This window comes from Lonchura striata, chromosome 2, assembly GCF_050655825.1.
Source record: "Lonchura striata isolate lonStrDom1 chromosome 2, ASM5065582v1, whole genome shotgun sequence".
NCBI lineage: Eukaryota > Metazoa > Chordata > Aves > Passeriformes > Estrildidae > Lonchura > Lonchura striata.
This window is the reverse complement of record NC_140704.1, coordinates 13,539,734-13,566,173: the sequence shown is the minus strand read 5'-3', so window position 1 is coordinate 13,566,173 and position 26,440 is coordinate 13,539,734. Positions and strand designations below refer to the sequence as shown.

The 26,440-nt window shown below is 34.6% G+C and overlaps 1 protein-coding gene across 4 annotated transcripts in view; it reads right to left on the bottom strand.

The window, feature by feature from the left end:
* Window positions 1–2,185: 2,185 nt before the first annotated feature.
* The window catches only part of CUL2 (cullin 2), a 41,919-nt gene continuing 17,664 nt past the window's right edge, over window positions 2,186–26,440 (bottom strand). For 2 of the 4 annotated variants that reach the window (XM_021542927.3, XM_085564022.1), the window contains exons 7-21: window positions 22,142–22,238; window positions 21,933–22,043; window positions 20,556–20,718; window positions 19,306–19,430; window positions 17,609–17,716; window positions 15,526–15,585; window positions 15,023–15,151; window positions 14,836–14,922; window positions 14,177–14,329; window positions 13,719–13,796; window positions 11,889–11,955; window positions 10,607–10,809; window positions 7,939–8,040; window positions 7,114–7,230; window positions 3,249–4,056 (exon numbers count right to left, since the gene is read on the bottom strand). In XM_021542927.3, coding sequence (XP_021398602.1) covers window positions 3,925–4,056; window positions 7,114–7,230; window positions 7,939–8,040; window positions 10,607–10,809; window positions 11,889–11,955; window positions 13,719–13,796; window positions 14,177–14,329; window positions 14,836–14,922; window positions 15,023–15,151; window positions 15,526–15,585; window positions 17,609–17,716; window positions 19,306–19,430; window positions 20,556–20,718; window positions 21,933–22,043; window positions 22,142–22,238 — 1,732 coding nt within the window. In that variant the 3' untranslated portion in view covers window positions 3,249–3,924. Of the gene's footprint in view, window positions 4,057–7,113; window positions 7,231–7,938; window positions 8,041–10,606; window positions 10,810–11,888; window positions 11,956–13,718; window positions 13,797–14,176; window positions 14,330–14,835; window positions 14,923–15,022; window positions 15,152–15,525; window positions 15,586–17,608; window positions 17,717–19,305; window positions 19,431–20,555; window positions 20,719–21,932; window positions 22,044–22,141; window positions 22,239–24,989; window positions 25,077–26,440 lie in introns of all 4 variants that reach the window. The other 2 variants (XM_085564023.1, XM_021542926.3) reach the window with 2 other exon arrangements.

The following is a 26,440-nucleotide window of genomic DNA, read 5'->3' as shown; positions in this document are numbered from 1 at the left end:
TCATGCTGTCTTGCTACAATGCATCTTTCACTGTTCTAATTCCCCAAAATAGCTGGTCATTTTGCAAAGCCATAGTTTGAAACTTGTTTCTAAGTCAATGTCTCTCTCAACAATGTCATTTTTATTCCATAGCCTTCCTAAGTCAGCCCACCTTATGTCAGAGTTTACATACAGATGTACAAGACTGTGTGAGTTTTCAGTCAGGTTTTAAGAATCCTTTACAAATCTATTTCTCAATCCCTCCTCTTTAAAACCACGCACATGTGTTTATCAAAGTCTTACACTGTTTTAAGCTTATTATACTCAAACACTTTTTTGACCCTTCTTCTTCTTTTCCCTGACAAAACTGAAAAATGCCATTTTCTTACCAGCTCAGAAGCGCAGTACAACTTACTAAAAACAAGTAAAGACAAAGTCAGGTTTGTAATAAGGGAAAATAATCAGTGTAACAACAATTGTTTCTGGAGAGTATGTTTTCATATATCATGATATCTTAGATTAACTCTAAGTATTTACCATATTTGTAAAGCATGGACAGTCCTAAAATATCTGTCCTAGGGTACAAAGAATTCATATTTCTTATTAGAATTTGCTCAATATCAATACTATGCTGCAGTAGTTGTTTTTAAAATTAACTTTTTAAAGGATAAGGAATGTATAAGCATAATTGAAAGATATCAGTTTATAAAATTTATTTCTCCACTGACCAATTTCTGTACTCTGTTTATTTGGAAAGATGATGTACTCATTGAAAGTAATGATACTCACTGCTTTGCAAACAGTTCATGTTATGGTGATTAAATATCTTTCTTAGCTCTGGCTGCCTTGGGTGAATGAACACACTAAAATGCAGGTACACTTTTCTTTCCTAGAACTAGACAAGAAACACCTTTTCAGTTAGTGTAAGAATGATCAGCAGCACTCAATACCAGAGGTAAAATGCATTTGATATCAGGCATGTCTGGGATGTATTAAACCATTATGTTTCCACTCAGCTGTATGGTTTCCTATACACTAGCAAGTCATACATGTCAATAGGCATACAACAAATAAACAAAAAAACCCAGTACAGTTATACCAGTTTCTTCCAGTAAAAAATTAAAACTGAATGACATTTTTGGCTATTTTATCTTTCTTACAATTTGCCCCCCTGTTAATACCCATTAGCACTTTATATTTTGAACCTACACTTGCCAAAGCTGTTGGTTGCCAGGCTGAAGCTCCACACTATAAACTGCATCCCTGTGTGCCACCAATTATTTCAGTGACATAACCCAGCTACAGGGTCTGAATTTGCGCTACTTTTTTCCTGAGGGGGAAGGTGTGATTTATAAGTAAAATTCAATATGTTTCCCAGCTATAATAACACTTCCTAAGAGGCACTGAAAAGACTAAGTTTGTCTGTAATTATGAAAGACATCATCTGGGGATGCCAACTGCTCTGAAAGAGATGAATGTTTTTAACTCACCCAACATGTCTCGACTCAGCGGCATGCTTACCTAAACCCAAAATGATGGTTTAGGTATGCAAAAATTGACAGATAAGGTAATGTTAAAACCTTGCACGTTTGGGCTAGAGCAGTGAAGTTCTTGTGTTGCCTCTGAAATGATTCTGAAAATAAACTTCTTCAAACTCAGCCTTAAAATTTTGCTACTGGAATCTATATTTAAATAAAGCTTTTATTAACCCTTTTATGAACAAGTTTAAAATCTGTTGACTCAAATACAAGTTACAAGATAAACCATGTTTGCTTCCAGAAACTTTGGTGTCAGTGTTAGTTTGTTTTCTGCAGAAAGGATGTGCTAATTCAGCATTCAGGAAATATGTTTTCTTTTTTTTTCTTTTTTCTTTTTTTTTGTGTTACGTAATAGAGTATTTTCCCTAGTTTTTGTCTGTCGATGTAATTAATGATTTTTTTTTATAAAGCACAGAAATGTTCCACACTGAAATAGATTAGAAGTCATTCCAGTCAAAATCTAAGCTGATGTGTCTCCTGTTTACTACAGCTGGTGACAGTATAAGCACCTCTGCTGTCTCCCATCACATAGAGACAACTCTAAACTAACACTTTAGACAATGATCTACAGCACCATATTACAATTAGTTAAAAAACCTCACTTCTTAAAGACATAAATCCACATAAAAAAATTTAGATCTTAGCATAGTGGGATAAAACACCAAAAATATGGAAGGAGTGTTTATTGCACTTTATTGTTTATTGCCCTTTATTCATCCTTAGCAAAATCCACATCAGAAAAACAGCATCACTTCTTGATGCATTTCCTAGTTAACCACAGAAAGTTTCCTATACCCTCTAGATAGTATATGAATGCAATATCATTTAAGAAATAAGAGACAGCAACAATCTGAGAGTTGGAGAGAAGCCTTTCATACAGTGGAGAACTAGAAAAAGAAAAAAAGAATAAAAAGAAAAACCACAAAAAAAGAGTAAAAAGCTCCCTTCAAAGGTTTGCTTTTCTTTAGAATTAGTTCTTGATGTGTGGATTTTTAGTAGGTGATACTACACAATCTAAAAAATACTGCAAATACTATATATCTACATATGTATTTTTATATGCACGCAAATAAATCTGGCAAAAATAGAACATTTAAACTTAATATTTATCCTGTCAATCATAATTGCAGGCATAGTCATGAGGAAACTCTTCTGCAGCAGGCATTCAATGTGTTCAAACTCTCAATGCTCTTAAATTCCATTCACTTCCAGTGGTAGAGTTAGTACCTTTTAAAATTATAGTTTGCTTGTTTAAGAATGAATAGTCACCATGCCAACCCCAATGAACAACACAGGACATGAAATAGCCTGTGGATTTCTTGTCTCACCCTAACAGCTGGAAATCTAATTGGGGCAGAGGAAAACAAAACATGATAAAAACAACCGTAGGAGTCAGGAGGGAAAACAAGAAACAAGCAGTATGAGTTTGTGGAAACAAACATAGACACCCATCCACGTACTCTCTACACAATACATTAGAGAAAAAATTTTTCAGTTACCAGCCTGCTATATGCTTTCCCATTAAGAAAGTGGTTTCACAAGCCACTGAACTCTATCTTTGATGTTCATGATAACTATTCCTAAGTGTTTGTGAACTACACCATTTTAATCCCCTCAAACATCAGTTTATTTTCTCTTGTAACGTATTCCTGCAGTGTGGGATTAACAGACACAGCAGAGGCCTTCAGGCACCGAGAATGTAAATTAGCCTAATCTCAAGAAAACAAGATGTGCACTCAAATCATAAATATTTTTTATAATCACATCAAACATGACATACCTGGTATTCAGTTTTATATAAATTAGTTGTTATGTCAGACCTACTTCTGAGGTTATCCAAAACCCAAACACGTAACATTATTTCTATTCTTCAGGCCTGAATAATATTTACAGACATTAATGCTATATCCAGCTGTACAATCATTCGAGACACATTATATAACTTTATTTTTTTATTTGACAAGCAGCAGTATCATGTTCGTCATTTTTTTTTACATTTTAATGTAGATACAATTATTAGGTTATCTGTCATATTACAATATTTAGGTTTTTTGTGTGATTTTTTTTTTACTTTGTTTTAAGATACATTAAAAAACATCAACTGCAAACGTGAAAGGGGAGGGGGAAAAAAAAAAGCATGGTACCCAACCAATTCTCCACATTTCAGCAATACTTCACTCATTCTTTTAGTAAAGTTTTAAGAAATGTCATAATGACATGAGCTTGAAATATCTATAGGCATTTTCATTGACGCTCATGACATGGCACTGGTGATGTTGTAAACAGCAGAAAAACAGGGGCTGCCAAGTGACCAATTATGGAGGCACAGGCCTGCCTCTTCCCACAGGAACACACCAAACAGTGACAGCAATGATCTCCTTACAATCATACCTGCAGGATAGCAACATCATGCTACATAACTGTATTCGTCTGCAGAGGCCTGGCTTCGCTCTATGTACTGTTTGTCTATCAGGACTTCAATACACTTCTTAATCATGCTGATACTTGGGTTAAACCTAGCTCTTGATTGGCTAATTACCTGCAAAAGAAAGACACAGTTTTTGTGTTATTTTTATTTTTCACAGTTATAAATGTCATCTAACTATTTGCTTAAGAAAATTCAGTACATTTTTCTTTTAAAGATGGGATTAAATAACCCTGGAATAGTTAATTTATAACAAACGAGAAAGTATCTCTATGTATAAGTGTCAGGACATTGAAACTGACTGGTCAGCTCACTGGTTACTTTGGCCACATGTTCCCCAGACCTCCTCATTCCTATCACTTGCTTCATTTGTCACAGTACAAATGAAGATAAATATTCATGTTAAAAATTCATCTAATACTAACACATTTCTTCACTACTATCACAGTCGAGTTCCCCTACCACAACTCTCCTTTCCTACACAGTTGGAGAAAATCAGGATGAACTTCTCCTTCTTTAGTCACTGAACATAGACCTACAATTTAGAGAGTTCCATCTGGCTATACTGGAACTTTTTAATACATGCAGTAAGAAGTTATTTATTGTAAAAACAAATTTATATTTGCATTGTGGAAGAAAGTGCCACTCCAGGCCAAACTTCAGATGTCTCTTAGAAGTTCTCAGTTTTGCCCATTCTCTTGTAAAGAAGGGGAAAAAATTGTGTGCACCAACAGAATGTACAAATCTATAAGTAGGAAATTTTTTCAAACAAAAGATCTTAATACTAAAGTGTCACAGTATATTTTTCCTGTAGTTTCTTATTTCTTCTGTAAAGAAAATAACTTTCATTTCAGCTGAATTTTCAGTTTTCTTTACAACTTCTCATGGCTGGCTTTGTCCGAGCTCCAGAGTTTGCTGAGGCCCTCTGTGAGCCACCAGAACTCTCCAGGTGGAACTCACCCAGCAAAGCAAACAGAAACCTCAAAAGAGTGAGTTTTGTTGGGCTAACAGCCAAGGGTCTGGTATGTTCCACAGCAGCACAAGTGAGGAGAAACTGGGTGCTAACAAGCTGATAGGTCTGCTCAGATTTCACCCAACTTGGCCCTCCACTGAGGCTGATTGTCATCACCACACTTCATGTATTTACTTAAGACAGAGAAAACGAAAGAGAGAATTTTGTATTGGTATGTGTTTTCCTGTAGTTGTTGCCTTTTTAAATCAAAGATAGTACAAGTAAGAAGGATAAACAGAACTATCTGATGGCCAGAATAAAAAATTTTCGGGAATGACTGCTGTGATATCTCCCCTCCACTATTCTTCCAGTCTTACTCATTTTATAGGAAAAGCTACCTCGCCCTGCAGGGGACTGCAGCTGAGCTAGAATTGAAATTATCAGGGCATATCTAACACAATTAACAGTTCCACAAAGACCACAGGCTGACATATACAGGTCTATCAAGGGTCTGGAGTGTTTTTTGTACACCTTAAACTAAATGCAATGTGTGGTCCTGTAGTGTTAGAATCAGAGATAACTACATTCGGGTTAGGAGCCTGCCCTTAGAGCTATGAAAAAAATAAGATGAGAAAATATTAACTATTCATAGTGAACAGACTCCTTTCAGAAATATTCCTTCTTACTCAGGAAGTCAAACAGCACATTTTAATTGATACATTATATATAATAATATAAACAGTATGATAAAACTAACAATAGCAGCAGAATCAGAATCAGTAACAATATCACAACTATACTCTCTACTTAGTTTTTAACTGAGTAACCATGAAAATATCCACCTTTTTTGCAAGGTTGAAGAAAAAGCTCCTAGTGTTACTATTCTGCAAGAGCCCTGCAAGAGCAAAACACAGCAGGGCATATAAGTGGCCCTTCTATTACACAAAGGAAGAAGCAACCAGAAAGAATTTGTTTACAAAACATAAAAATTTGTAATCTATTTCATTCTTATAAACTGGTGTCAGGCAAAGTACATTTCAAGATATTTTTCTAATAATTTAACAGTGGGCTGAAGAAAGTATTCTCAAAGATGAAAGAGCTTGCCTATAATTTTCTAGTTTTAATTGCAAATTCTTACATGGTTTCATAATAATTGCATGGATGATTCAAATAATGGGAAACCAGAAAAACAAAGATTCTGAGAAAAATCAGGACTTATGCTGCCTCATCTTTTAGATATTCAAAATCAGATTTCTCAAATTAAGCTTGCCTTCAGACTATTCGTGTATTAACACTTCTTCAATACCCAAAACCCTTAAGAGGTTGCACACTGCATCTTCTGGCCTTACAAACTCCCTGTTGCTCCTAGGTTATTTTTAAGAAATAAAAATTAAGGGGTGGGTGTGGTAAACTGTTTCCTCCATCACCACAAATTGCTCAATGTCTCTCCACCTCTATGCTCAAAATGGTTGAATAAAACAGGCATCTCAATTCCCCCTCCCACCAGTCTTCTCTGAGGCCATCCAGCAAGGCTCAGAGATGCAAGAATGAACTGAACTGAAGAAAGAGCTTTGGAAGGTTGAGAAAAGTAAAACTGGCAACTTCCAACTGGTTGGAAGAAGCAAATGTTAGGCTGGAATGAGAAATACAATTAGGCAGGCAACCAGCAGATGGGAAAGTGGGAGAAATACTAAAGAAATAGCACTTCCTTCCAAGCCAGCCTGTGACAGTTCACAGATCATTAATCTGGAATTTAAAAAATCTAGAGAACTGTACTGCCTTGTGGAAAAGGGAGAAGAAAAAGTGCATGTCTCCATACTCAGACAACTTTTAAAATTTAAACCATGAGTTATAATAAAATAATGATTAGAGTACAGAGTTGACTAAATGCTTCTGTGGAAATTCCATACTAGAATATCCCTATTCAGGTTTTCTGAACAGCTCTGGAAATGATTTTTATAGGATACAACATCTCTTAGCTGGCATAGAACCAGCTAACCAGAAAGAGAAAGAACTTAATGCTTTGGTGCTAAGACACATTTATGAGATTGAGGGATCCCTGCTAGTGCTCCAGTACTGCAGTTCAAAACAGACTCCAGGGAAATTCTCACTAATTTCACTGAAGTACTGGTTTCCACATGGTTGAGTTTTGTAGTCTGATGTTCTACCCTATTATCCTGAAGATTTGCATGAAATCAAGCTCAAGGACTTTCTCTTACCTCCTGAATAAGAGTGTTATGTCGCAGCACTTTACGTGCCTTCATGATACGGACTATAGCAGCTTGAAGATACATTTTCCTGTCTTCATCTACAGCACTTCGGGTCTGCTCCATCTCCTGCCATACAGGAACAACAGTAATGTTCAAAATACAATAAGACAAATAAAGACTGCATATAAGTATATTGGATCTATACTTTTTACTTTACTAAAAGTGGTGAACTAATACAAAAATGCAGGTGTAGTTCAATTCCAGTAAAAGTACGTCCGTAAATCAAGGCTATCAGGTTTCATGAAAGTCAGCAGAAAGGTAGGAGAGAGGCATCTAAACCAACATTTTTGCTAGGAAGAAAAGCAAGCAAGAATTGACTATAATGTACTGAGTTTGGCAGCACATACCTATCTTGTACAAAATCCTGTGTCTTAGGAGATACACTGAGAACATGGATTAACAACAGAGGAGTTGATTTTAGTTGCCAAAGGACATAAAACCATAGGAAAATACTTGATTGGTTCTGCTGTTCTTGCAGTAAGTTGCTTTTATAAACACCACCAACAAAAAAGTCTCATGATATAGACTAAACATCAATACCATTTGGTATTACCATTTTGTTTCTCTTTTTCTTCTACTTGTTCCCTATTTCATCTTCTCTTGCCTATATTTTAAGTACAAAAAATTGCATTGCTTAAGCTTTAAATCTATAAAATTTCTTTTGTAAATCTTATGGAATCTGGTATCTGCTTACACAAACTAACAAAGTAAATTCCATTTTAGAAAAATAAGCTTTCTAAGCTATTCAGGCTAGAAACACTAAAGAATACTTGCCTGTGGCGTGTCTTTCTGCATTGATGTGGTAATTTTAAACTTTGTTCGTTTACTGCTGAAGTTCATATTTAATGAAAACGTAGACTCTGTCTCTATATCTTCCTGCAATAGAGAATAATTTTTAAAAATCAGGAATGGAACCAGAAAATAGCAACAATTTACTTTGAAAAGTCACAGTTAATTTGAAAAGTCTTACATACACAGAAAAAAATTCAGATTTGTAGGTGGAAATTCTAAAATGCCACTTGAACCAGGTCAATTTTTAAAGCTAGTTTAACTGACCTAGAAATCAAATCTATTTCAAAAAACACTATTGAGGAACTCTGCCATACAATAATTTAGTTAGCAAGAGATTTATCTTTTAATACTTTGATAGCTTATCTTAGTTGCAAACACTCTACACTTAAAGTCATTTTCTTCCTGCAAATAAAGTGGGATTTGCATTTACCTATGACAGGACCTCAAAGGGGAGCTGCTGCTTTCATAATTTTTACAAATGTCGTCTTCCAGAATTTAAGGAAAAGCGTCTAAACATTTTGTAATGTTATAGCAGAAATAGCTGACAGACTGCAACTTCTACAATGCACATCTGGCTGCAGATTTTGAATTCTTTCCTGTCAGAATCTCAATTATTTTCCACATATATATGTGTGTGTATAAAATAATAATAATAATAATAATAATAATAATAATAATAATAATAATAATAATAATAATAATAATAATTATTATTATTATTATTATTATTATTATTATTATTATTATTATTATTATTTCTTCTTCATTTTTTTTCCCCTACACTAAAAACACCTTTACATTCAACACAGCATGACTGGACATATCTCTGCAGTTTCCAGGCAAGAGTCTGTACAAGTATTACCAATTTCCAACAGAATAAAGTTACTGGGATTCTGAGACCTTGGAATCTTGCCAAACTGTCTAAAACAAAAGCATTTTAGTAAAAACAGAAAATATTTATCTAAATATGCACTCAAATCGATATTAATTCCAATTTTATATCTTGCAACAAATAGTCTTTGTTGCAATATATATATATCAAAACCAGGATACCGGGCATAGTATAGAAAATACAATATGAAAGGGGAAAGACCAAGAGCTTTGAAAATAATAAGCTAACAAAAAATAGGCTAGCATTAAATTTTTGCATTATTCTGCTGACATGGTTGAATATAAACCAAAATAAATTGTGTATTGAGCATGCACTCAAAAAGTATGATTCTAATGAAACAATGAAGATTTTGAAATTAAACTTCTCATGCTCTTTCCCCCACATCTATTCAAAAATGAACAAACAAGCAAAAGCAAACTACAACATTTACTACACTGTATTTTTCTGTTTGGCTCAGATACAGGTAAAGGGAAGTTTATGTATTGAATTCCACTGCTTAAACCACTAAAGCTCACTTGTTTATTTAATAAGGAAGTAGATAGACTGTCCACAGATCTGTTATCACATTGCTGGATGGAGTGCAAAGAAAACAGAAATAGTAAAGACACTTGAATACAGTGTCTGAAAGGTAAAGAACTGGAAAATGCAGTGGTAAACATTAAAAAGTAAAAGGGGTGGAAAGCTGTATTATTCCTTCTTCTATGACATAAGTTTTAAGAAACTGGGTGAACCTTATACAATGGACAGAAAGCAATATAAAGCCTTTAAATAACAGGCAATGTTCTAAGATTATTAAAGGTCTCACTGTTTCTTGTAATAGCTCCCAGTGTTTTATTTGACCCATGGTTTAACAGACATCTTCCCAGCAATTGTTCCAACCTGAGCTCATTTCTAGATACTGGAAGCAAGTCCTATGCTTCAGCCAAGAACCAAATCCTTCTTGTGATCTCACTTTCCATTTTCTAAAATTTTCCTGGTTAAAAACAAAAGCAGCTGTCAGAGCAGCTTTGGATTTCTTCTTGTAATCGAATTGAACAGCTTATGTCAGTTTGTTCTGTCTGATACTGTCTGCACAGTGGGCTTTCTGGGTGAGCTGGATGCACATGTTGTGTCTGTATGGGATGCACAGGCTCTTCTGCAGTATTTTTTATTTAACAGAGTAAAGTATTTTCCCTTTGCTGTACTGGAAAAAAGGTTTCACAAAGGCTATACAGAAGGATGAGAGTCAGAAAAAGAAGTATCAACCATTGCCTTAATGAAAAACAAAGCTCAGATATTACTGGAATTCCAAGAAACTCATGGAAAGACAAGTCTGGCAAATTGCAGCAAAAATCCTCTCCCAGAAAGTCTCCTTGCTCTCCTTCTTGCTCCTGTAATCTATCAGCAAGGAAGAACAGGGTTGCTCTTTTTTTCATTCTCTTAATACCACAACTATTATTTTAAGATCATTGTAAAACTCTGGTTTACTGCTTGGGCTCCTTCCCATGATTCAGTACAACTCTGAAAGCAAGGCAACAGAAATAATAAAGAGTCCCTGCATTATTACCTTTTCATGCTGCTATAGGCATAGAAAGCCTATATAACAGACACTCTACTTCCTCCTGACTCTTTCCTTATAAGTAGAGATTTACAAATTTTTACAAGGGTCAAAAATAAACAAAAATAAAATTAAACAATTGATATTTTAAAAAAGTCCTCAACAAATAACAGAATGACAAGACTGAAAACGTGAAACTTTTTAATATCATTATGGCATACCTTGTCTGAGTCATGGTTGATCATTTTGACATCAAGCAAAGATTTGATGGTTTTTGTCAACTCCTTCTCATTCATTTGTGTACTGTCCTGAAGCTCCTTGTAACTGACAGTCTCACTGTTGTTGAAGGCAAGCAACACTGCCATTTGGTATGTTGTGACCATGGCTACATAAGGTTTGCACAAATAATTCATTTTTACTTCACCTGTAATGACACAAGTAGTATTTTATAAACTGATGAAAGGTGCTGAAAAGTCCTCTGAAGCCTGACTACCAGAGCTCCTAAAATATTTCCAGACATTCAACTCAAGTTTGTATTTAACACTTGAAATGGAACAATGACAACTGATGCTGTGAATTTACACATATACAGCGTGGCCTACAACAACCACCCCAGCCCCATTAACTATGAATACTAGACAAATACTGCAATATAACAATTAATGATAATAATAATAATAATAATAATAGCAATTCCAAGTAGCCTCAACACATTGCAATGCATAAACTTCAATTAACAGCTTACACAGAATCTCAGAATAGTGATTAATGAAGAAGTTGATAAAAGGAAAGATTTAAAAACAAAGTAAAATACTTGTCCATGAAAAAAATTTCAAATTCTTACATTTTTAAATTCCCATGAAAAACAAAAAGCACTGAAGAAATCTACCTGAAAGCAGATTTAGATTTTCTGTGTGAAGCTGAGTGTGAGTTAACAGCAACCTTCTTTTAGCAGAACTAGATTTTCATTATATTACATTGTTGTGGGCTATGGTTTTCATCTCCATGTGATAAGTTGCAGTGCTCAGTTGTTAAAGCCTGAGACTGAAAGCACTTAAAATAAAACATGATTGACTGGCATTTACTAAAATAAATACTTAATAATAATAATAAATACTAAATACTTAGAAGTATGTATTTATATAGATACTCACATACCTGAGTAAAATAGTATAATATGCATTCTTAAAATTATTTAGTATTTATGTAAGGAACAGCTATACTACACAAACAATTCCAGGACAACTGTTATTAACTCAGCAGTTCTGCAGTGCTTTTCTGCAGTTAAGTACAACTCTAGTTTTACTTGGATTTAATAAACCACAAGTTTACAAGGCATAGATTTTGGAAATTCTAAGTATTAAATATAAATTTATAACACAAAATACATCCATTGACTTTATATGCAAAATAATGTTCCAACTCCCCATGTTTTTGTAATTTGAAAATAACTTTTAGCAAGTAACTGTTAGATCATAAATTTAGCAAAACACTTATTTTTACCTGTACAAAGATAATGCAACCAAGTAAGCTTCCTTCCACTAAAATGCTGACTGTAAAATAATTCAAACTGCAAAACAAAATGAACATCAGTTAGTCACACATATAACTACTCACAACAGTTTATCATCACCCTACCACCCTAATGAAGAAATACTGGTTTTATGTCCATCACACTGGATGAAAACATTGCAGATCCATTCACGACAGCATTTTCCTTTAGAAGATGAGTGATGACTTAATCTTAATTTAAGGTCTACCTCTGGTAATGAGAAGAACTTCAGCAGATTCAGAGAACCTTTTCCTAAAATGAGATCAAACACCCTAAACCCCACCATGCCAGCACTGTGTACACACATCAATTTGGCTTATTCCGATTTGGTCTGGAAACTCTCATTAACATTGAAGGAGAACATAAAAACAGGGAATTTTGATCTCTTTAGGAATTAGGTGTTCCTCCACCCACAAACTTGCACAGTATGAAAAACAGTATTTGTACACCACTCAGATAAACATGTATTTACAGGAAGCTTCAGCAATCTCAGAAAAATCTGCTGAAGAGGTTGCCCAGTTACACAAGTACTCGTATACTTCAGAGTGCAATTGCAACACTTTTCTTTCTAAATCCTTGCCAGAATCCTAAGAGAAGTCTCTCCATGGGTCAAATTATCAAACTGGACAGTAAATAAAGACATTGTAAGACAATTTTCAAAGACTCCCCCTCAAGGTCATGTTCTCTTTCTTTAGGGAATTCTAATTTAAAGCACTGACCTCTACCTAGGTGACACACAAATATGTTTGCTCCTTTAAAAGAGCAAAATGAAATTACAGTGAATTTAGGCAAGCAACCCAGATTCTGAGCTGCTTCTGATACACAATTCTGTACCATTTTTCCAAATGAGGAACAATTGACAATACTCCTATTTTAACCCACAAAGACAGGAAAATCTCATTAGACCTGGTGATCCTGTAGTCTGGGTCAGAAACTATTATATAGCTAAAGCCAAGTGCCACTTAAATGGAAATTAACGCTGAGTAAGTAGTCTGAATATTAAGCATAATTACAAGAAAAAGATCCTTCACCACAGAAAAAAGACATTTGCCATTATAACTAACATCAAATAATAATTTAAAGCATAAAATCTGCTATAAAAATCTCTTATGTCCAATAATGCAAAATTTGTATTGCCTAAATTGTACTTCACCATCAAATACACCTTAGCAAAAGTCAACACAAATATTTTGATTTTCAACAGACATTGTACAGGTAACATTTGGGATACAGTAATATAATCAAAAGCAAGAAAATACCTCTACAAAGCAGAAATAATCACATAAGAAGAAAATATTTGGCTAAAGCAAAACCTTTACTGCTTTGAAAAAATCATAAAATGAGCTTTAGAGATGTTTGCACGAAGCTTGACTTTGAACAGCTTATATGAAACACGGAACAAGAAACCTCTATTTGCATCTTAGTCTGCTATTAAGACTGTTTAGATTCAATATTAGAAACAGAATCTTCTTTTATCTAAATATTAAGAGTTGGTTTTGAAGCAAAGAACTAACCTAGTTAATTTGATTGCATTTATTAGCATCTCTCTCAGCAATCACAAAGTGTAAAAGAGAGATGCGAAAAAGCTACACAAATATATACTTAAATTCAGTAAGGTATTTGAGTGCCACTTCCATATTGCATATGGACTGGAAACATGATAGCCATAATTTACAATCAAAATGAAGTAGCTCAAGTTTTTCTCTGTTAGAGTGATATTTTTTCTTTTGGAGTTATTTTACATTTTCCACATGTTTATAGGAAGCCTCCTACTAACCTACCATCTGTACACTTTTTTCCAGTTCCTGAGGAATTGCAAATGTAGAAGAAGGAGCCTGAGTCAGAGGCCATGCACCAGCCTAAAAGTATTGGGGAAAATAAAAGCATTAACATTTTCACACAACATATTAAGAAAAAAAAAAACCCAAACACCTTTAAGTGGATGTATAGTGTACAAAGACAATCAATTCACTCAGGAAGTTTTACTGATCACTTTTTACTGCACCTTCTGCCCACCCCACCAAGGTATCAATTGAGACTGCAATTTTATATCATTATCGTTTAGGGACCTAGTGGGTTGATTTTACAAAGAAACACTAGGAAAAAATAATTCCACAATGATCACAGACTATCAGCTTCCATATAAAGTAGTATTCATAATTTTAAAAAATGTATATTTGTTATCAGAACATAAAAAATAAGTACAAATAACTCAGCAGCAATAAACATACATTAGTACCTGTAGAACATATATCTGAAAACTAATTCCCAAATCAATGATTGTGTCCTGGTTTTTGATAAAGTTGTTGAATTTATTGTTGAGATCAGCACTAACACTCATGTCTGTATACATTCGATGGAGCTTGCTGGTAAATTCATAACCACAGGCTTGCTGAGAAGAAAAATTGTAACAGGTTTCAAAGTGAAAATAGTACTCATCACATAAATTATGCTCCCTCTCTAATACAATATGAAAATCTAATCAGCAGAAGTGTTGTTTTATTTACAGAAAACACTAATTACAATAAAAGACAAACACTGTAAAATAAAATTATATTTATCTTAGTTTCACCTTATATACACTTATTTCTTTGAAAAATATTGTTTTATAAAATCAAAAGATAGACGTTTAAGAAAGACCTTGGTACTTTTTGAATGTTAACATGAATGACTTGAACACAGTTAATAAAATTATCCAAAACCTCAGAAAAATCTCTAATGCCTAGGTGATATTCAGTCTTTTATCTTTCATAGACTACCAAAACACTAGCTTTTACTTTCAGCTGTTGGAAACAGATTTACCAATTGCTAAGTTACCTCTGGCACCCTCTGCTGCTCCCTCTCAACACTACATACTCCTACATTTGTTTCTTCTGCGTTAGAAGAGCATTTCCTTACCTTTAGTTTATTTATCATTGCTTCTTCAGAATCCATAGACATAGACAAACCATGAATTAATCTTTTTGCCAACATTCTGGCATAGAACTGCATTAAAACAGAGATGAGGATTTTAAGAAGCATAACCACATTCTTCAAGTAGGCTTTAAATGTGACATTTTAACCATTATTGAAGAGGAAAAGTTACCTTTTGGAATACATCTTTGTCATCAATGTACTTGAAAACAGTAATGAAACTTGTAAGCTTGTCTTCTACTTCATTCTCTGTCATTCCTTTTGCTGATTTCTTTAACAAGTTGTCACAGTATTTGGCCAGCTCAAATTAAAAAAAGAAAAATCAAACCCAAAACTACTTGTCAAGACTGAGAACAAATGTATGCCAAAGTATTTCCAGATTTCTACAATAGCTCAAACACAAAATAAGTCACAGTCTACTGTCTCACATTCTATACAAAGGCTGATTCATGCGCAAACGATACATTCTACACCCACAGAAAATACAATCTATAACAAAAATTAGAACCATAGCAATTCTGCACACTCACAAAGGTGTGTGCAGCTTAAGCTGTTACTACTAAAATACACACCTGAGTGTGACCCAGTGTGAGAGCTGGATATGCACTTGAAGGACCCTACTGCAATTCATATGATGATTATATACAAGAATTACTTTCTGTGTGCATCACTTACCAACTCAGGTGCTTTGCAGATCGATTTGGGCTCCCGATAATTAACTACTGATGTCAAAGCCTACATAAAACATAGAGCAAAGAGAGAAGTTGCCAATGACTTAAACTTTTTTCTTTTATGAAATTTGAAGAAATCAAAAAAATTCTCAGGGCAAAGGCCATCTGAGATCCTATAAAACTGAACTACACAAAAGGGGGTAAAAAAAGAAACAACTCATAAAAAGGTTAAATTACTGCTTTATGAGAATTTGCTTGTTAAATATTTTCAAGTTGAAAATTAAGTAAAAGGAGAAAGAGTAGTAGAAGAAAAATAATTACAGAAAATCAAATAATAAATTAAGTTCTGATTAGAAACTTCACAAAAGTATTATGATTTTGGCATACAGCAATATTATGGTCCAAAAGAATGGATGGAAACAAACTTAGGAATAAGTGCAGATAAAGTAGATGTGAGCAGCAGCACATCAACAGCATGTATGTTCAGCTGAAAAACTTATATGATGTGTTCACAACAGTAAGAAACCAAAGCACTTTTGGTTGTTGGATTTTTTCATACACTAAAAAGGAGAAAAATATATCAGTGAAAGTGGAAATTTGAAGTAGGAGAATACAAACAATATGGTGGCTGAAGAAAACCTGAGCATGATGAAAAAGCAAAGAGATAATGGTAGCTTAGAAGTGGAAAAAAGATTATCAGAATAATGGAGTTTCTAAACTACATGTCACATTTAAATTAGTGTTGTAAACTAATAGTGAATCAAAAATACTGCATGACCATAGATCCTAGGAATTATAGTTCCTCCGAAGAAGGAAAATATTATTGTTATTATTATAAAGACAAAATGACAAGGAACTCTTCTGTACAACACCTCAAGATTGCAAAATTTGCTAACAGGTCTCAGAATTACTCTGAGAAAAGAATGCACAATTTGACAAGAAATAGGAAACTCTTTAAAGCTTGGAGCAGTCTTTTGCAATAGTGCTGGAGGCAGCAATAGTGATTTTGATATCCACCATCAAAAATTAACAGCAAATCAATTTTTTAAGTATTTCCTGTAAGAAAGATCAATGAAGTGAAGAACTGACGTATTTAAGAAAAAGTGCATTGCCTATGTGCCAGCAAATGAAATTGTCAGTCTCATGTTACTCCACCTTCTGGTACATGACATTAATTGCAAGAGAGAGAGAAATGTATTTGGCATTGAAGTATTTGTTTTAAAATGCTAAATAATTATTTCATCAATATCACAAATACAGTTGGGTAATTACTGTTGGTACCATCACTGGTACCTTCTCCATTATTCCTTTTCAGATTAACCTTGACTGATAATTGTCAAAGCTTAGACTCTGACATTAATTACAAACCGCAACTACTGCATACACCACAAAAGAGCAATGAACTCTATGTGTGTATCCTCTGAGAGAAAATTAAAGAAAGAAAATAGATTTATTAGTTATAATTAATAATTATTAGTATTAACATTTATTATAATTAGAACTGTTATCTTGAATACCTGCATGGCTATGCATTTCAAATAAAACAGCAGCAAGCCTCTTTCCCTATATTTATTATTTAAATTCAAGTGCAGCTCTCTCCTGGAAAAAATTACCTATTGTGGCAGTGATTGAAGTAATGTAAGTTTCCAGATATTCTTTGCAGTCAACTTGAAAAATCTAAGCAAAAATTCTGTGGAAGTAATACTAAGAGCATTCAGAGATAAACATTATCTCAGCAAGCAAATTCAAGTTCAAATGCATGCAGGAATTACCAAACCTCCCAGACCCCACCAGTTGCCTATATATTATCTGCATTTATTATTGCACTGAATGGATCAGCACCATTTTGTGTTTTGAAATATGATAAAAATAAAGGTCTTCTTTCAGAAAACAAGTATTAAAATGGTCTTTAATTTATCTTCTCCCTTACACTGGATTGTCTTTTGCTCCATTGCATTTCTAAACTAGAAAGACTGCATATGAACTATCATTGACCATGTGTGTTGATGCTGTGAAGAGTTTTGGTGAGCCTGAATCAAGTCCTCGATTTTGTTTTCCAATGCTTTGTTTACTTAAGTAAAAATTACCTTGTCAAGGGCACTCATGAAGTGCTGATCACCATTCAAAACAGTGTTGATCAGTTGAACAAATTTACTATGTACTTCCAAAACTGACTCCACAAACTGAGTTGGCATCTAAAGAGGGTAGATACAACAGAAAGCAAGTTAGCAAGAAAAGTACTAGTATCTAAAACAGACATATCTACATTAGTTATAGATTTTTTACTAATTACTCTTTTTTGTGAAAGTTAATACTACAGTGATTTTTGAGAGGATGGGTTCTGATGTACTCTCACATTATGATGCTAGAGCATGCCTTGGAAATAAAAAGTCTAAGCTACATTTACAGTCATGCTATCCAACCTAGATTTGAGTCTTTACTGCTCTCATGCTATCTAATTTTTCCCTAAAATCCTTTATTTATTAGCCTTTTCAAAAATCATTAATGCTAACACAAATACAGCAATCAAGCAACTGATATAATAAACTACTGCTTCTCCTACACAGTAACTTCAGAGACAGAAAATCTGAATGATCCCTTTACATTCGCCTACATAGGGCAGTTACCAATTGAATTTCATGCCCTATATTCCAGCATCATATTCTGCATAGAAATGACTGACATGAGCTGGAGGAGTCCCTACACAGACAAGCTGGCAGGCACAAGTGCAATGGTGTGAAAGGCTCTGTAGCATAACTCCCCAAGTACTGTCTCAGGCTACACATAAAAATGTTTCAAAGTTTTTTTCAAATGTTTATACAACAGAACAAGTATTTCACACTTTGAAATTATCTACATAAGGCTGTGAATTGTCACCACTCTCATGGGTCTGTATTTATTTCTCTGTGAGGACACTATTAGTTTGAAAGAATAAGTTCAATAAACCTAAAAATAATTGGAAAGCAAACTGTACTACTAAAGACTTCAGTCCCTTTTCAGTATGCACACTGAAGTCACAGTGTAGTCACAGAATAGTAAGCATCCCTGTGCAGTCAGTACAGAGTGAATGTAAAACAGCTTGTGTTTATATATTGTTATAGACAGAAACACTGGATAGCTAAAGTCACCATCCTAAAGTGAGCACAGATCTAGACAGCAAGATCTGTGCTTGTACACATGCAAAAATACAATGTCAAATGAAAGCTTGTAGTTTGAACAGCAATGCTGGAGAAACAAAAATGGAATTGAGTAATTTAAACAGACATAAATGCAAAAAAAAAGTTTAATACACATTAATAAAATAAATAAGAATATTTGCAGAAATTGCATGACCATATAAAACAATATGATTACAAAGCTATTAAGAAAACGACCAGACTGATATCAGGACAGGATGTCAGGTCTTTACAAAATGGAATCACTGGCTTCTAATATATCAGAACAGCAAATGCCACTGACTTAAGAGAAATTCTGAAAAAAAAAAAAAAATGCATACATGGAACAAAAGGACCTATTTGCCCTGGCAGTATTAAGCAAACAACAATGAGAAATATCTAGCTGCAGTTGTTTCTGGTTAGATATCAGCAATTACAACAATCAGCACTCAGGACAGATAATTGGCAGAGCTAACCATGCTGATGAGATGTTACAACTTATCCATCGTGTTTCAAACCAATTTTATATAAGCAAAATTAAAAAACAAAAAACAACTAAGAGGAAAAGGGCAAACACTCAATCAAGAATGTTAATCACACAGTCATTTCAGTTGCCTGAGGAAACTCACATTTTCCTGAGAAAGATTGCTGGTTGCTCTAAGGCCCTCATCATGGATATGGTTTTGTAGTTCCTGAATCATATGAGGTAAACCACTTGACACAGCACGAAGTAGAGTATACATATTTGCCATGTCTGTAACAGAAATACATTTTTATAGAGTACACTTAGAAACATTAAAAATTAATACTTAATATAGTATCATAATATCCAACAGAACTTTTTAAAGACTGAAACAAGACTGTTTTGAAAGAAAAAATTAACATACACAGGATCACTGACAAAAGAAAAAAGGAAAGAGTAGGCCTATTATCAGTGTTTACTGAGTCCTGCCATTGTGACCACCTCACCCTTACAATGCAACTTTTTTAGGAGAGACTCTAAGAAGACAGGTGGGCTAGTGCGGAGAAATAGTGTGCCAGTTTATTTTAAACCCTGGTCTTCCTTAATATCCCTTAGCAGCAGCTGACTAAAATCAGTTTACATAGCTTCTTGACTTTTTATTTGCCTCCAGTGGTAGCTTGAAATTTTTCTCAGGTGAGAAAAGCTCTTAAATAAGCAACTGCTATTTTTATTGTATTTTGCATCTCCACACCCCCAAAAAGAAACCAAACAAAACAGATCCAAACTCTAATCAAACTTGAAAGATTGCCTGGAAACTGAACAGACCATTATTAAATACAAATTGAGTTTGACTGTGAAAAATAATTTGTTTCACATAAGAGATACCATCTTTCATGCAAGAGGCATGTAGTCACTGGGAAGCACGTTTTTTTTTTTTAGTCAGGTAGGGAATATAACTACAAGAGCATCTCCTTCTATAAAAAAGATTTGGGATGAGAGGTCACAAAAGATTCAGAACGATAAAAAGAGGCTATGAAAAGGTGTCAAAATATTTTATAAGCCTGACCTGTTAAGTGATGATGAAGAAATCTGTTAAGACAGAGCCATTGGTTTACAAAGGAAGCATAAAATATAATCAATTCTACAGGACACAGGACTTCAGTGTGTTTTTAAGATGACTAGGACAAGGAAAGAGCATTAGCTGAAAGAAGGATTGTTAACAATAAAAAGAAGGTTTTGAATTAGTTACATGCTAAAAGAGAAATGTCATTCAGGATTTAATGGGGATTTCTAGATTAGTAACATTAGTTGAAAATGCTCATATGCACAGTAGGGTATTGAAAAAAGAGGAAATTGCAATGCTAAATGAATAAAACAGAAAACCATTTCAGTCTTTTTGTGACCAGTGGGACTTACCACTTCTTTTCTCTTGTCTGATAATATTGTGACATTCTGCATGTAGAAACTGCAAGTGATCAGCTACCATCCTCTGTTGGCATTCATGAGTTACTTTGCCATATGAGCTGGGATTCAAGTACTTCCGACATCGCATTTCTTCATCTTTTAATCTACCTAAAACCTACACAGGAGAGTTTAAACTGCAAGCTGGAGAAATACTGACAACCTATATAGTACCAGAATATTCAATAGTGTGTGTGTGTAGAATGAGAAACAAGAGTAAGTAACAAGAGTTATAAAAGAACTTGTGCAGGATGAAAAACTTAATTTGTTCTTCTGAATCAGGCTATTACAAATGAACATAATCGAGTCTGAGTACTAACTAGGCTTGGTCAGATGTCACCAGCATTCCACAGTCTTCATCTTGAAATTTCTTGTTCCCTTTAACCTTATGACTAGTCTTCTCCAATTTCTCTTACCATACTTCTTATTCCTTCTGAGACAATTTTACCACAATACCTAACAAAAAGAGAACTCCAAGAATCACTTTACTATTCTAAGTACATCTCCTTGTATGTAAACATCTGCTCAATAGGTACAAGAGTACATCTGAGCCATTAATAAAATATCTTTTTATAACTCAATGAAGGAAATAGGCTTAATCATAAGACAAGTTATATGAATACTGCCAATAAAAGCACTTACACTCTGTGAATATGAGGGGGGTCTAGGAAGCTGCAGACTGCCAATGATAGGCAGAACTGTTTTTTGTTTAGTTGAAGCATTCGCCTGTCCCTGAATTTCAATATAGGTGTGTAACCATCAACTTAAAAGCAACTTCACAGTCCTCTTCTCAACTCTTCTTTCTTGGTAGTGAGGACAGTACAGGACCAAGAACTAACTCCTAGTGTTGTATTAATCTTTGTTTTCTCAAACCATATATAAGAATTCCAAGTAATTTAACCACAACATAACTTCATACACCACAAAGCAAAATGAAAGAAAATCCACCTCAGAGTATGTAATTTTTAATAATGTTTTGGAACAACTTGTATTTTCTAACCACATATTGCTAAAACTCTAGTGTTACCTTACTCAAAACTGAAAGAAAATAAGGAAGGGAGGAAATAATACTAATCAACCTGATATATTTTATTTTTCTTTTTGACTTTTCATGCCATTGAGTCATAATTTATTATGAAATATTTTCAAAATGACTTTCCATCCATAGCAAGGTTTGTAATTAACGTTCAGATTAACCATGTCACTAAAAAATATGATTTCGATTACATAAAAGTGTAAAACACAAAGAACAACTATGAGAACTGTAAAGGACAACATGTATCATCAGTAAAATTATTTTAATTACTGCATATGCACTGAAGAATCTCTTACCTTCTCCATGTACTGTGAGCAATTTGACTCTTGCAATAAGTTCGAAGCTTCTTGTTTATAATACTCCCCTGTTTCATTCAGAAAAGGACACTCAAAAATTTCCTGATAAAACTAGAAGAGAGATTTTTTTTTTTAAAGGACATTAAACTAATGTATATACTAGATTGACATTCCAAATTAAAGATACATAATCAGAAATGTGTATCTACCTTTAGGGGGAATTTTTTCTTATACTGTTCAACATGAACAAAGGAGTTAATAACCCCATGGATTACTTTCTGGTTTGGGTCTTCTCCACAGCGATCACTGAAACAGACAAAGAAAACATTTATGAAAATGCAGATTTCTGGTGTAACTCATCTATAGCCAAGTGAAATAAAATTGGATGAACACATTTTCCAGTAAACTCCCCTGCTCAAATTGGCAAAATAAAAGAAGATTAAGCTTAAAATAAAAAATGCACTTCTTTCTCTTATATACATTTAAATTGTTCAGATAGTTACTCATAAACAGTTCAAAAGCATTTAAAGGTTGTGAGATTTCCAAATATTTGCTAAGGATCTAAGTATTCCAAATTATATATTCTATGCAAGTAGTTTAAAAGCAACAGTAATTTCCATCTTGTATTTGTAGCCTTTATTACATAGACTACCTTTACCCTCTTCCTCCTTCTAAAAAATCCATCCTTTTTACCAGCACCACAACAATAAGCATGCTGTTTTCTTTTCTGAATATCTACTATTCAACATGTAGATTTCAAGTGGAATAAATAACACACCTGGCCCATTATGTCACAATATTTAATCATACAGGAAAGGAAAACCTTACATCTTCCAGTCAAGTTCTTAGCTTCAAACAAAGGAGTTGAAGTGAAGAAAATGTTGTCTTTAGTTCCACTCAGGTGAAAATAGAAGTAATTAAAATTAGTGTTTTAAAAACTAGTGTTCAGTCCTTTGCAAGGACTGGGAAATACCAGCACTCAAAACATCAGAGACTTCCTCCTAAGACATGAGAAGTTCTAAAATAATACCTCTTTTCATATGTACTTTGCTATTACATAAAAAATATTCTCTAACTCCTAAGGTGTTAAATAGGACCAAAATATGATTTGCGAAAGTGTATTTATGATTAAGCATCAAAGACAAACATTACCATATACCCATCTAGGCTGGGGTAAAATGGGAGAGAAGTAATTTTGCAAATGTCATTTATTTTGGTTTGTAATCAGGAAAAACTCCAGAGGATGCTTATGAGCTGTGGAGGTTTACCAGGACAGCCCCACCAGCAGTCACTGTATTATGCACATCAGACCATCTTCATGTATTCACAACACTGTTAATCATGGATATTGCTTTCAAACACTACTGGTTTTCAGTTCTGAAAACTTAAGCTCATGATGGGTGTAAAGAATTAGCTGTCTTAATAGACAATGAACAGTCACTGTATGGTTTATGCAGCTTTATTATCCATTGCAAATTAACTGAACAGACGGGTTCCATCAGGGATGGTCTGATTTTTATTATCCATTACAAATGAACTGAACTGATGGGTTCCACCAGATATGGTGTGATTTTTGCACACAGGAAACAGGAATATTTCATCTGGTTGTGGAGCTGAACCAGTGGATTAAACCTGGGTTTGGGTACATGAAATGACACCCTGCACCCTTGCCAACATCTCTCTGCGGGGTCTGGTTTATGATGGCAGAGGCAGCAGCACAGAATCATAGAGGGGCCCAGGAGCACGGAGAGCTGCAGGATGCAGCAGCCTGTGAACACAGGGCTAGGCCATGTAGCATAGGAAGCCACAGAACTAAAAGCTGATCATAGTACAAATGGGGCTCTAGTAAGACACAGCCCAGCCCAGCTCCCACATGCAGGGCTCTGGACCTGGTACAGAAACACAAGCAGCATTACTGGAGGAACAGCTCAAGTCCCAGCTTCCCTCTGCTCAACAGGCCAGTTGACACCTTAGCCCATACATGTGTGGGAGGGGAGCGGGCAGCAATGGCCAGACCCAGGGGACTCAAAGGAACATTAGTAAAAAGCTGTATAAGTACAGGAGACACACTCCATGGAAGAGCTGGAAGGAAGGAAACAAGCTTTTGAAGCAGAGGTCAGATGGCACAAAGGTAATAAATGAAAACAAACCCAGCACAGAAACAGGCTTTGCCTGCTTTCGCAGCCATTTCAGGTTTTTATTTACACCAATGGCACCCTGCTCCCAGGAATGTGAAGTGCAAATGTCAACAAAATTTGGCAGAAGTTTTATGGACAACTTTCCCATAAGTTGTAGTAGTAAGAACAACTGCACACTAAAATGGAATTGGTGACCCTGCAAAGGTAGAAGTCTATGAAACGTTTATTTTCCTTCTTGGCAGCACTCAGCAAGCAATACAGACACATAAAGCTACAGAGCATCTGCAACACACGTTGAAGCAGGGATATCCTGTGATATCTTGGGTATAAGGGTATGATGACCTTTGGAAAGGAATCTGGATAAAAATATTAAGTGCTAGAAACACAAGTTCCACTAATTCAGGTGGTGACAAGTGTTGTTTTTTTTTTCCAAAGGAAATGAAGAAAGCTACAAAACACAAGAAAGTTGTGCTGATTTATATTAACTCTATCTTGTTCCTATCTTCAGGCTCAAGCTAAAGTGGATGTTCAACATGTATTGTACAGTGTATTACTACAGCCCCAAAGAACATTTAAAAAATTTCAGGTACAATAACTAAATATCAGATTCATTAAAAGAAATCTCTGCTATGTAGGACCAAGGGTTTTTCAAGGAAAATTACCTATAGAATTCATTGTGAACTTGATGAAACTGTTTCAAACACTTTTGAAAAAGTTAATTTCCAGTAGCTTTAATTTCAAACAAATGGTATAGATAATGCATCAGCTTAGACAGGAGTAAGTCCAGTTAGTTAGAAAGTGGCATTAGTAGAGAGGCCTCTCTCAGTTACTCTGTACTAATCACATTTTCATTTGAGATAGCACCTGAGCAATATCCAAATTATTTCTGTTTAAGAATTGCATGGATGAATTTTCTCACAATTCAAGATCTTGTCGGCTTCCTGTTGTGTTGACACAAAAATGCTTAAGTTGATATTCAGCTTTCCTTGTAGGAGGAGTGTTTGGGCTAGAGGAATTGGGATGAAAGTGCTGTACTTGGAACTCTATATTAGGAGTGCAGTCAGACAAGACAGGCTTAAGTGATTTAAGAATTCTCTGCTGTTCAAGGGGGCTGATCCTGCTCTCTTTTGCTCAGACACAGGCCTCCATTTGCTTTGGCACTCATCTAATGCTTTGCTGAACTGACTTATGCCAATCTGGTGAAACAATATCCAAAATGGTTTTCTGTCACATTAGCAGTTCAGCTGGGTCACTAAGGGACTAGGTGAGCACCAAATCTGGCACATGGAAGGTAGCAGAGGACAGCCTGCTCCTTTTTGGTGTCAGTAAACTCTTAGATAAGTTTAGCTATCTTGTTCAGCTGAGCCACAAGCCACTACTTGTATTTCTTTATTTTCATGTATCAAAAAAAGTTTATTGTAAATTTTAATGTATAACGTATTGCACAAGCTTATAGCTTCTAAAAGGTTGGCGTGCTCAAGGCTATAGTCAGGAGTCTTAAAAATCCAGTTAAATACATTGATAAAGTAACATTTGAAAGAAGAATTTGTGGCTCTGCTTCCCTACCTTTTCCACTACAAAGTAAGAAAGCTACTTTTATATGCAATAATTTACTACAGTGTTGGATATCAACTCCACATACTGTTGTATGCTACACAAACTTCCTGCCTAGAAGTAGTTCAACTGTCCCATCTACATTAATTTATTTTTTAAAGCATTGTAATAAATTGAACCATGCACAAACAGCTACTATGAGGAAGGTCTACTGTAAATAGAGGGTTTTTTAAGCATATACATGTATTAGCAATTTTATTAAAACTTTGAAGTTATATTAATCCCATACATATTCTTGCAAGTCTGATAGATATAACTTATGGATATCCACCTTGTTTAATCCCTGAATTACTGAACTCAATGCTAAAAGGCATTTAAATCACTTGCAGTAGTGTCTTTAAAACTGCCTCTTAAAAGCTGTATTGACCACTGAAATTACAGCAAAGAACAGCAACAAGGCTGTTGTTACATGCAAAGGCCATCCTCAGAATCCCCATAGGGAGCAGTGCATTTCATGACAGCAGGAAAAAAACAGCTACAAGAAGTGGTTCTCTCTTATATAATTCATTAAATGATACACAGATCACAAAGTGGCTAGAAGAAACTTAGTGTGAATTGTTGGATGTATATTTTGAGAAGCAGAATGGAATTAACTTCTCTGAGATCATACAAAAGACTCCTTAATAAAAAAATGGGGGAAAAAAATCCCAATCCAACCACTAGAGAGCATGACCAAAGTTTTATTTCAAAGCTTCCAAATAGTTTAGTAACAAATACTTTCAACTTGTTACACTCTCGAGATCAAATGCCTCTGAA